At 42.0% G+C, this 12913-nt stretch overlaps 1 protein-coding gene across 1 annotated transcript in view; it reads right to left on the bottom strand.

Annotated features, from left to right (window-relative positions):
- The window catches only part of LOC138966676 (coiled-coil and C2 domain-containing protein 2A-like), a 58158-nt gene that overhangs the window by 23211 nt on the left and 22034 nt on the right, over positions 1–12913 (bottom strand). Inside the window, exons 15-26 of the mRNA XM_070338979.1 lie at positions 9567–9623; positions 9166–9233; positions 8692–8832; positions 8103–8259; positions 7705–7824; positions 6234–6366; positions 5651–5717; positions 4924–5016; positions 3691–3775; positions 3166–3319; positions 1102–1252; positions 651–789 (exon numbers count right to left, since the gene is read on the bottom strand). Coding sequence (XP_070195080.1) covers positions 651–789; positions 1102–1252; positions 3166–3319; positions 3691–3775; positions 4924–5016; positions 5651–5717; positions 6234–6366; positions 7705–7824; positions 8103–8259; positions 8692–8832; positions 9166–9233; positions 9567–9623 — 1365 coding nt within the window. The remainder of the gene's footprint in view (positions 1–650; positions 790–1101; positions 1253–3165; positions 3320–3690; positions 3776–4923; positions 5017–5650; positions 5718–6233; positions 6367–7704; positions 7825–8102; positions 8260–8691; positions 8833–9165; positions 9234–9566; positions 9624–12913) is intronic.

Here is a 12913-nt window from a genome sequence, read left to right as displayed (position 1 = left end):
GGCACTTTCCATGGACATCTAGCAAACCATTCTTACTCTGCATGGCACTTTCCATGGACATCTAGCAAACCATTCTTACTCTGCATGGCACTTTCCATGGACATCTAGCAAACCATTCTTACTCTGCATGGCACTTTCCATGGACATCTAGCAAACCATTCTTACTCTGCATGGCACTTTCCATGGACATCTAGCAAACCTTTCTTACTCTGCATGGCACTTTCCATGGACATCTAGCAAACCATTCTTACTCTGCATGGCACTTTCAATGGACATCTAGCAAACCTTTCTTACTCTGCATGGCACTTTCCATGGACATCTAGCAAACCATTCTTACTCTGCATGGCACTTTCAATGGACATCTAGCAAACCTTTCTTACTCTGCATGGCACTTTCCATGGACATCTAGCAAACCATTCTTACTCTGCATGGCACTTTCCATGGACATCTAGCAAACCATTCTTACTCTGCATGGCACTTTCCATGGACATCTAGCAAACCATTCTTACTCTGCATGGCACTTTCCATGGACATCTAGCAAACCATTCTTACTCTGCATGGCACTTTCCATGGACATCTAGCAAATCATCCTTATTCTTCGTGAAACTTTTCGCTGATACCCAGCAAATCATGCTAACTCTTTCACTGACCCCAAGCAGGTAGATGAGATCGGCGTTGGCCGGGTCGTTAGGGTCCAGCCGGGACTCCTGGAACCACTTGGACAGTTTCTCCATGTTGACCACTCCTGTCGCTCCGATGGCTGCCAGAGGGTCCATCTTTTTCATGGCACTGCGACCAGTAAAATAATGGTTGTGTTACTTGGATGTACAGTGGAACCTCCATTGAAGACCCCTCAATTTAAGAGTCTCTTAAAATGAACAAGGTGAGACAACTCCAAGATGTACAGCCTCTCTACTGACAAACAGACAAGACAAATAGACAGATAGACAGACAGACACACCAATCATCACCACCGCCACCACCAATTAAAAAAGTCACTCAACAACATGGAACCGAATACAGACCAAAAGCTCTGTAAAGACAGTGATTACAAACAAACAAACAAACAGGCAAACCAACCAACAAACGAAGATTACTCACGCAAACAAGTTGGTGACACTGCTCTGTGAAACAGGGGGGACAAGCGGCTGCCCATCCTCGTTTACTCCCCATGCCACACTGGTGCTGATCGTTCCCGATGTCATCAACGTCACCAGGATGGAAGCCGTCGCATCAAACTTGAAAGGCACGCCTGTGGCCAGTCAACAAAATAACTTGTAATGATATGTTTGTTAGACTACAGTGGAACCTCCTTTTAAGACCCCCCCCCCCCTCCAATTAAAGACTTCTCCTTGATTTTTAAGGTGTTCTGTACATAGCATCTACAGTAAAACCTGTCTCTAACGGACACCCTTGGGGAATGGTAATAGTGTCCCTATTAGACAGGTGTCCCTTCTTCACAGGTGGAGGGGCCGGGGCAATATTTTACAAAGAGCACGTAAAATGAACAAGACACTTTTTGTCAGTCCTGTAGTATGTATTTATTGGATTGAACATGAGACTCACTGAAAATGTGAGTAAACAAATGATACATGTAGCAAACAACAACAACAACAACAACATCCCCCCCCCCCACCTACCCCGTTCCCTACACACACTGTGCATTCAAACTTACGCAAGTCGGACGTCACAAAGCTAAAAATAGCTGACTCTTCATCAGTCATTCAACGGGAAATTCCGCAGTGTGTCTCGACCAAATTGGGTCAGCTCTTGTTTCATTCAGTTTTTATAGTCTCAGCATAAATGCATGGAACAGAAATTTAGCTATGTTAACTATTGTTTCATTCGAACGATTGCTTACAAAGAGAGAGAGATCGAGAGAGAGATTAGTAGGAGGGGGGAAAGGGGGAATGGTAAATGATAAATGGTTGCCATACCACTCCCATACCACGTTGTTCAGGTCTTCATATTGCGTTTTCCGACGTTTCACAGTTTTTTGGTCGATTCGCGCACCTGACTCCCACTCCTTCATCACGTCTTCTTTTTCCGATTTGATCCTCGCGATCTGTGTTTTACCACATCCCATCTCCTTCGCCACATCTCGGCATGATTGGCCGCTATCTAGTTTTTTCAAGGCAGCGACACGCTGCTCTAAAGTCAACGCTTTTCTTTTTCCTGCTGGAGATTCCATTTTCAAACACAGTAGTCTACTGTTGCTTTTGGTTGTGACTGTATCCACAATGCGGAAAAGCGAAAGTGAGCGAAGCGAAAGTGAGTGAGCGAAAGTGGGTCTTCATCTAAACAAGCCACTGATTGGTCAGAAAAGGGACAGGACAACCAATCAACAACCATTTGTGCTACGGCTACGGCTGCCGAGCACTGACTGCATAACAGTCGAGTTTTCGAAGTTGCGTTTTTATGTACGTTGTGTCCGTTTGTGACAGTGTTTACACTTCCTACGGTCCGAAAAATCGTGTCCGCGTCCGTAAGTGGCAGGTGTCCGCCCGTTAAAGGTTAGTTATTGTTGAAATCGTGTTCGTGCCATGATAAACTGTCCGTATGTAGCAGGTGGCCGTTACAACAAGGGTCCGCTAGACTCAGGTTTTACTGTATAAATTTACCTTCATTTTAAGACTCCAGAGTGGCGGCGGACTAAAAGGAAGGAAGTAGACCATTGCAGCATATATTTTTATGCCCCTTCCCCTGCCTTATGAAAAATGGATGGGGCTGTGGGAGTGGGAGTAAGGGAATACTGGGTACACTCTATTTCTGTTGTTTTTTGCCTTTTTTGCTTTTAGCCTCTACAGCATCATAAATTAATATGGGTGCATGTGTGTAACTGTAAGCGCATGTATGTTTCCATCACATATATATAGATGTCTCTGTGTGTGTTCATGTTTCTGTACATCTGAAATTGCACATGAATGTTTCCTTTAGATGTATCACTTCTGTGTCTTTCAAAATAAGTTAATCCCAAATACCTGTGACAAAAATGGGACTATTCATAAATGAATGTACAGCAGCAAGAGCTCACTTCAACTTTTTAACAAAGAAAAAACACAAACTCTACTGCACCAAAGATGAAGCCCACTAAAACCACTTCAACATCACACAACCTACTTAATTCTTGAAGTTCATATTTTGATTCTGTATAAATCTTCTCACCACTGCCAACAGCGTCATGTCCAAACTCCAGCTTCTCGTCAGAGCTGAACTCCATCTCTTCCAACTGTACACTCTGTGATGTTACTGAGGCTTCGGGAATGGCTGCGTACAACTCTGCCAGGAATCGAGCGCTCAGCCCCTGAGTCTCATAGATCTGTCACAAACACAAACAACGGAGAATGATAGCAATATGCTAGGCTAACCCTGAAGATTCTGTTTGCCACCTGAAGTTAAAAACCTGTTGCATAATACAAGTTCTCAGAGACAGTTCTCAGTTCTCTTCAAATGAACGGATGAACTGACAGAGAGCAAAAGCAGCATTTGATGTGTACAAGGTGTGAAGAACCTTGTAGTGTGTACTAACAATAAGATTCTGCTTAAAACTCTTTCAACTTCTGATGATCAACAAAATGAAAGAGGAAGATGATAAAACTTGAACAAAATTCAGCACACAAAATTGTTTTAGAGAAAATTTGAAACTAAGCAATGCTGTGAAAATACGTACATGAATGTGCTTTTGCATACCTGAAATTTGATGCTTTCTGGCCACTGGACAATTCTGAGGTTGTAGATTTGTCCAAATGTCACTCTGAACTCTTGTGACAAGGGCCTGCAACCAATTCATAACCCCAATTTGAGATACAAAGAACAAATGTAAAATACTGACACCATATTCATTGTTGAGAACAAACTTCAACCATTGCTATCTTTACAATAATTCTCCTTCGACCTATAACTCATATTTTGAAAAGAACAAAAGTCCTTCACATCGTACCTACCATCATATCATATTCCAACAGTGAAATAAAAGACAATACAAATGAAAAGTGTTTTTTTATGTGTGTACATGTGTCTGCATGTATGTGTGTGCCTGCATGTGTGTGTGTGTGTGTGTGTGTGTATGTATGTGTGTGTGTGTGAGTGTGTGTGTGTGCCTGTGTATGTGTGTGTGTGTGTGTGTGTGTGTGTGTGTGTATGTATGTGTGTGTGTGTGAGTGTGTGTGTGTGTGTAAGTGTGTGTGTTTGTGTGTATACATGTCAGACCTGTTTACACTTACATTGACCCATGAGGAAGATTTGAAGGAAAATTTCCACTTCATGAGGAAGATTTTTTTAAAGCCACAAACTCGCTCTAAAGCAATAAAACACTCTTTTTTTCATAATTAATTTTGCTGTGTGCCCAGAAATGATAAACTGATGGACTGTACGTGCCGTTCACAATCATTCTTCCCACCATGAGTGATCGAGAAATGACTGTCACACAGCGTGCAGTAAGAATGGCTTGGTCCAAATTTCCTGGAAACCGTCAAGTCCGGATACTTCTTTGAGTAATCTTCTTTCCACTTCTGATAATAGATTCTCTTCTTCTTTGCCCCACACGCATTAGTCGCGCTCTTCATCGTCAGTTTCGTGTCGGTGTCGGTGTTGTTCCTTTCTTTTCGTTGGAGGCATTTTGCAAAAAGACACCAACTGGCAACACGTGTAACCAAAGTACCGGAAGAAGACACACGGTTCTAACAGGAAATTGACGAAAGACGTCTTAATACTGAGAAAACTATCGCGACTTTTTGCCGAAAACATCACAAATATTTTTTCTCAAAATCGCGCCAAATTGCGGAAGACTTCAAGCAGTGCGCGGACAAGCGGAAAAACGATCTTAAATCCGTAAAACTTCCGCCCATTCCGTAAGAGTAAACAGGTCTGACATGTGTTGGTGCCTGTGTGTATGTGCCTCGCGGAACTTTGTAGTGTAGTTACCTGTTTCCTGTGCGTGACACCTCCTTGTTGTTGAAGAGGACTTTGACAAACAGTTTGCATCTTGACACTTCTTCCCGGCGATTTTGTTCACCTCTGTTTGGTTTGAAAGAAATAATAAATATTCATTCACAGAACACAGAGATGAGAATGAAAATTGACCAAAAAGGAGGAAAAAGGATTTACAAGTTTATATTTGCATAGATTTTTCTTATCTTAGTGAAGAAAAAACATTGGCAAAGATTCTTACATGACAATGGTGCCGTTTCCTGCTTCACAATGAATGAACTTGTCAAACTTTTAGTACCAAACAAGACTAACAGAATGAGTTAAAAGGGAGGAATTCCAATCAAAAAGAAGATAATTCTCCTACATGAGAACAACAAACGATGAACAAAGACTCAAACTAAACATGAAAAATACTTGAGAAATATTTAACATCAGAAAACCTCCTGACAAAGTGTTTAACAAAAATCACTTTGCCCAAATATACACCACTAAATAAATACTGAAAATGTGCAGCAGAATTTTTTTTGTTGTAATCAATGTTTTTTTCCAGTACAAAAGATCAACTTTCATAAAAATGAGTCCTTCAATTCATTTCTTTGCATTTTGTGCAGTGCGTCAAAAATATGCACTTGGGAGCTAACCATTCACTGCTGCAATGATCTATGGCATGCAGCGTATTTTGCAAGGGGTTGGTGAGAAGAATGGAAATCAGATAGCATACCTTGGACAATCAGAAGTAGGAGTCACTGTCATGGTGTTTGACAACTCTGGATACAGCTTGGCTTCACCTGGAACATGTTTATTTAAATGCTTATCTGATATAGTTTTGATTAACCTTTTTTTTTCAATATCATTATTGATGCGTTGTTGCTGCAGAGTGTATCCATGCACGCATAAGACTTGCAGAGCCGCTTGGTACAGACAAGGCAATTCTGTCATCCTGATGAAAAGATGACATGCTAGACAACTAGTTGACCGTTTTTAATCACCCCACCCTATAGGCAGCCATATTTTGTCTTTGATAGAATGTAGTTTACCGTTTATTGGAAGTTAATGCTTACAGTCATGCTGTTTTGGAGAGCGACAGCACCTCAGCATGGTTTCAGTGGAACAAAAGTTTGAATAGAACAACATACAGATACACACAGGCAAACATACAGCCAGTCAGCCGACCAACCAGACCGACAGACACACACTGCATCACATGCATATTTTTCAATTGGCAACTCTGAACTCATGCCAGTCTGACATAAATAAAACCACACACAGCTAAGATACAGACACAAAATAATTCTTCTTCCTACCAGGTCTGCGGCGAATGCTCATGAACTTGGCCTTAATTTGATCCCTTGCTGCATTTTCATCAAATTCTTCTGGGGCGTCTGGCTTGGGAAGATCCTCTTCATTCAGGATCTCCTGATAACGCTCCATTTCTGCCTGTGGACAAAAAATGAAATGTTTTCCAGCTCTTGTCTTTTTTTCATCTTAGTCACAATACCTATGCTGAAAATCAGAACCTTCTGACAAATGAAATTATACCTTGTGATTGCGCTCAATTTTGGCCTGCAGACATTTTTGCAGCTCTTGATTGCCTTCTTAAATATCAGTCACAATCGCATTGCTGAAAATCAAAACCTGGTGATAACTGAAATAAAAGAGAAATCTCCGAGACGCAGATTGTGGACAGCGATTTCAACAAGAAGAGCAAACGCTCGATCGAGTCACTTTCGCAGTTCTGAATATTATATGAGGCATCAGATGGACAGGAAGAAATTGCTATTCACAACACAATGAGTCACGTTCACATAAAATTTGAGCCCGGTCACTTTTATAGTTTCCGAGAAAAGCCCAACGTTAAGTTGTGTGTTGCCGAACAGAAAAGGCTAGTTATCTCCCTTGTTTTTCTGATAACGTTCGTAAAAGGCTACAGATGTAAATACTTTGATGTAAAGAATAATCCTACAAAGTTTCAATCACATCCGATGAACTTTGTCAAAGATATAAAATGTCTAATTTTTCCTTTGACGCTGACCTGTGACCTTGAAAAAGGTCAAAGGTCAACGAAACCATCGTTAAAGTGTAGAGGTCATTGGAGGTCACGACTAAACAAAATATGAGCCCGATCGCTTTGATAGTTTCCGAGAAAAGTCCAACGTTAAGGTGGTGTCTACGGACGGCCGGCCGGACGGCCGGCCGGACAGACTAACACTGACCGATTACATAGAGTCACTTTTTCTCAAGTGACTCAAAAACTCAAGTACATAGCAAATCCTTCAATTTCAATGCAGAACATAAGGCAGACATGATATTTCACAGATACACTGTGATGATTGAAAGTCTGTCTCAGTTCAGGTCACTCAACACACAAACAGAACTCAAATGATAAATCAAAAACATTTCTAAATAGCATGTGTGGATCAAGTATAGCAACTCTAGTGTGCTTGTATGCTTGAGATGAAGTAAACTAATAGGAGGCTACAAATAACAGCACGCCAGCAAGTGTAACAGCTTGGATCTTGGTTACTATTTACTGAATACTTTATGTATCATACAGTAGAAATCCTCCTCTAACTTTGAAAGGCCTTGCTTTTTTAGATTTTTTTTTCATAAACTCCATTTTAATACTCCCTCCTTTTTAATACTCCCTCCATTTTAATACTCCCTCCATTTTAATACTCCCTCCCTTTTAAGACCTTATTTTCTCAAATGTTTTGAGGTCTTGAAATGGGGTTCATTGTACGGCTAAAACAAACAGAAACAATTTAACTTGCTTACCTCACCAAGCTCATCCTGCAAGTCTGTCCTTGACCCTTGCTTTGAGCCTTTGGAGCCTTTGGATGCTTTTGAAGCCTTTGAGCCTCGTCGACCTGTCTTCAGCTTCTTCTCTGCATCACGCTGTAAGTTGACATGAAGTAATATAAATGAACAGACAAGATTTTCTGTCATTTGACAGGATGGGCTGGTGGTACAGACTGTTCAGTTAATGTCAACAAAGAAGGACATGGAGAAAAATAACATAAAGAAAGACAGAAACACAAACACTGACACACACACACGCACGCACACATATACACACACACATACACACGTACACACTACCTGCCCAGACCCATCCACTACCCCTACTCCCCTCCCCCTTCCCATCCCCATTACCCGAACACACACACACTGACTTTGGCTGCCTGCTGTTTCTCCCACTTCTCCATCTGCTCGTTGCAGATGAGCATCTTGCGAGCGTAGTTGTCGGCGTGTTCTTCACGAGCCTCCTCCACCTCATCCTCCAGGTCCATTTGCCACTGCGTCTCATCCTGCGCCTTGTCCACCGTCTCCCTGACAGCAGCAACAACAAAAAACAAGACAATAATTAAAGATGGAGTGCAGGAGTCACAAACACAATATCTCTACATAAAGTTCCCAAAATAGAAAGAATTCAAAATAAAAAAAATAAAGAATCTCTCTCGCCAAGACTTATTGACTTTCAAGTAGGCTGTTGATGAAATTAGTTCCCGTGTGGTACCTGATGTGAGCCTGATCAAGGGCCATGCTTTCCTGCCAGGAGAATAATACAAATTAATTCGTAAAAATGTTTTGACTCCTAACATGAAAGTCAATGAAACTTGGGTATTTTTACAAACGGATAGCTGCCTGAGTCATAACGAAAGCATTAAGGGCTCTGTGCACCTGGACGTGACAAGTTCAGTAACTTAAAGCATTACTAAAAGTGCACAATGAAAACAAGTCAGAAAAAAAACATCCACTCACTTGAGTATCTGCAGTTTGACTGGCGTGTTAGTGCAGTGTTGTTGCTCTCTGACTGAACGTAGCTCCTTCCATGTTCGTATGATGTTCTTTATGAGACTTCGATCCATTTGCTCTTCACGGTCCCGCACTGATCTTGTTTGCCTGTATGTAACAAAAGAAAGGCATATTCAGTCAAACCTCTCAAAAGTGACCACCTGCCCACAACGACTTCTCCAAAGGATCCTCAACGAGTTTTGTTCTATATAATTCACCTTTCCATAGCAACCACATGTCTATAACTACTGCTTTTGGTTGGTCTCTTGGGTGGTCGTTATAGACAGCTTCCACTGTAACACAATTATAGAGTAGGTTCACACTCCTGTGCAAAAAGTTGGATAGACTGTGAGTTACACTCATAGAACTAGCTTTGCATTTCTGCACTGATGCACACACAGCACAATTCATATGACACATATTTCAGCAGTTGCCACAGACCTGATTTCAAACTTGTAGTCTTGAAGTCTCTTCTCATAGTTGGTGCGATCCACAACACTCATCTCTCCCTGAAGCAAAGCAAGCGTACATGTGTTTTGTAAGGTGTAGAGTAAGATGAACAATGTATGAAAACAACAAAAATACTGAAATGCTCATCTTTCTGTGAATAATTCATATTCACCATTTAATCTTGTGTTTGTGAGTTGATACTATAAATGTACAATACCATGGAAACACTTTGAGAAATAACATGCGTAAAAATACTGAAGGTGAGTAAAACGTTCCCTTCATATATCAGCAGATCACACATGCACACACACACACACACACTCATGCATACAGACACACTCACTCTTTTTCTCTCCACCCCCCCCCCCCCACCTCCCATCCCCATGGCTTACCTTGTGACCAAGGATATATTCCTGGAGATGCAGAGAGGATGACTTCAAGGCTCGAAGCTGAAAGAATAAGGTTCAAAAGTAGTCAACTTTATGGAAATTATGTTATGTGCTGATGAAATAATACCAACTTTCTAATAAAAATGTCATCGTCTTTGGTTGCTGATAAAATTATACTAGTGAAGACGTAATTTCTGAGAATCTTATGAACAATTTAAGCTTACAAAGTGCAAAGGAAATTCTGATTGCTATGCTGTAATTTAAACACATCAGCAATAATAAACTCTGGAATGCCCCATAAATATGCTAATTGATTAAATCGAAAATTTTATAAGTAAATTTTCATTTGATTAATATACGTACCCGAATCACATAAAGCATTGACGCAGTCTGGGATGCTAAGGTCTAAAAAGGCTACCCGTCTTAAACAATTATAAGGGGAAGCAACCCCACCACAAAAAGTGTAAATGGAGCCATGGTAATGACTACAGACCCGGGGAGTTACCTCCCCTTGGTGTGTACTTCGTCACTATTGCTCCTCAACACGTGGTCAAGATCATACGGCTTTAAAGAAACTAAAAAACCATAAGCGGGGTTGGTGGGAGGGCATAAACTATGTGATTCGGGTAAGTATATTAATCAAATGAAAATTCATTCTTAAAATTTTTGATTAAATTACATATTCGTACTCCGAATCACATAAAGCAGATAGCTTCAATAAGGCGGTGGGAAAGAAAAATCTAACTCACTCTAAAAATCCTTGCCAGAAACTGGCCCGCTGCCAACAAGTCAGGAAGGGCCCGGTGGGAAAGAAAAATCTAACTCACTCTAAAACCCTTGCCAGGAACTGGCCCGCTGCCAAAAAGGCAGGAAGGGACCCGAGAACCGTCCTGATTGACAGCCGCGATGTCTCTCAGGCAAAAGTTGCGAAAGACAACTTCAGAGAGCCACTCAGTGCTGAGAAGGACGAACCCTCGAGATGACCGTAAGACAATCATAATAACAATAACAATAATAACAGCACTTTATTGTCCATTAAAATATTACATAAAAATGGAAATTTTTCTTCGGCACACCCTGTCTGCCTGTAAACGATTATAACAACAATTGTATGGGACGACACACATAAAACATAAAACATAAAAGGGATACAATGCAAACCAATGCAAACCTTGGTATAGAGTGAAGCCCGAAAGGCCTGTGAGATAGAAGTCAGCTCAAGAGAAGAGTGACCGATCTCCACCAATGAGAGAGAGAGAGACACCTGAGTACAAGGTACCAGCTCTGAGTCCAACTCGATGAGAAAATCTCAAAAAAGAGACGGTCGCCAGTTATCCTCTACCAGTCCATGCGAACGCAGAGAGAGAGGTAGTACGAGGCAGCAGCGACTTACGGTTGTGCGTAAGCCACCGGAAGTGCGGAAATCACACTGGTCGAAGCCTGGTGTGACTGGTGACCATAAACAAAATGGCTAAAAGCCAGAGTGTTCGCAGATCAGTCTGCTTGTACCGTATTTGACGGACTACAAGCCGCGACTTTTTTTCAAAAAAAATCGCATTGCGGCTTATAAAAAGATGCGGCTAAAACGTTACCTAAACTTGAATAGCATTCACCTAATGGAAGTCGCCGCGGATTTTCATTTCGCTCGATTAGCGATTACCGGTACTTTATTAGCTCTCTACTCAAGACTCGGCGCTTTTCTCTTTCTTTCGCGAATCTTCGTTTGTCAACAAGTCGTCGTGACAAGATAGCGTACAGAGAAACACCGGATGTATCAGGATCTCGCGCGCGCGAGATTTCGTTTTTTTGTGTCTCGCGATAGTTGGAGGAGCGAGAGCCGCCATGTTGTGTTTTCGTCTGCTCGAAATGTGCGCAAAAGTCGTAAATCATCCCAAAAAAGCTTATTCCGGGCGGGACTACATGTGTGTGTTGGTTACAAATTGTGTGTGTGATATTTCTCTTCAAACTTTTTCACTTTTCTTCTTTGTTTCACTTGTTTATTCTCGGAGCCGATTTCGCCAAATACCGTACTTTCGTTTGCGTGGTTGTTTTGATTGATTGACACGATCTGATTATTTTTTTTCGACGGCGGCTAATATAGTGACGCGGCCTATACGTGGCTCGTCCCAATTTTTTTTTTAAAAGTCGGGGGTGCGGCTTATAAAACGGTGCGTCTTGTAATCCGTCAAATACGGTAGGTAATTGAATGTGATCAAAAACCCCAAACAGAAAACAAGACTGGTAAGCATAAACGGAAAACCGTGAAGCCGACCAGCCATAAGACTCCCGAGACAAGTGTTCTCAGGGAAAAACCGGAAGTTAACTTCGCGGCCAAATCAAGAGCCTTCCTGAGTTTGGCCGAAAAACCAGAACGCGTCTGTCTACCTCTGAAAGACTGAGAGTCAGACGCGGAGATCAACGGGCAACGCCGTAGTCATAGCTGCCTGTGGTAGAAGGGTGACTGTAAAAGGAAACCCGACCCAACGGAAGTCGTCCTGACTCACCTCATGAGGGTGAAGAGAGGAAGAGACGAAATCCGAAGTCACAGGAAACGAAAATGCCATAGTCGCACCGCGACAGGCAGGAGACTATTGCACAGGCTAAGGCTGAGATGCCCGTAGGACAGCCATTGTACCGAAGTACCCACAGTACGCAGGTAAACGTAAGAAACGGAAGTTTTGGCTGCCAATTAAGATGCTGGGCTATAAGCCCACAGCAAAGAAACCGGAACATTAGCTAACCCTCTGCCAGAAGGAGTAGCCAAAACCTGAGAGAGGTGGTAAGCCACAAAGAATGACTCCTCAAACATCCATTGCCAAAGCCCCCTCAGGAAAATCTGAATGTTACTTCCGAGGCCAACTCAAGCGCGTCGTCACCCCTGAGGGGGTGAACACCGGCAAGCAGCGTGGAACGCTGCATTTCTTCTCTCCCAAGCTGCGGAACTCTAGAAATTAAAAATTTTAGTAATAAATTTTCATTTGATTAATATACTTACCCAACTCACATATAGCAATTAACCCATAGTTCAGTGCTGATATTGCTGTACGCGTCCCCTTAGCAACAAGGAAGACGCCTCTAAAAAAGAGTGACCGAGACCCGTAAGGGTATCCAAGCCAGCCCGTAAGGGAGGCTGCCTTCCATATGCGCGCGCATATGCCGCCATCTTGTCATTCTACACGAAGCCCAACTCACTACTTTTTTAGACCCCCATACCCCCCACAGCGGGGAGGCGGGAGGGAATAAACGATGTGAGTTGGGTAAGTATATTAATCAAATGAAAATTTATTACTAAAATTTTTAATTAAATTACATATCTTACCCAACTCACATATAGCAGATTGCTACTATAG

The sequence above is a fragment of the Littorina saxatilis genome, linkage group LG5 (genome assembly GCF_037325665.1).
Source record: "Littorina saxatilis isolate snail1 linkage group LG5, US_GU_Lsax_2.0, whole genome shotgun sequence".
Lineage (NCBI taxonomy): Eukaryota > Metazoa > Mollusca > Gastropoda > Littorinimorpha > Littorinidae > Littorina > Littorina saxatilis.
Note: the sequence above shows the minus strand (reverse complement) of the source record. Positions and strands in the feature narration are given on the sequence as shown.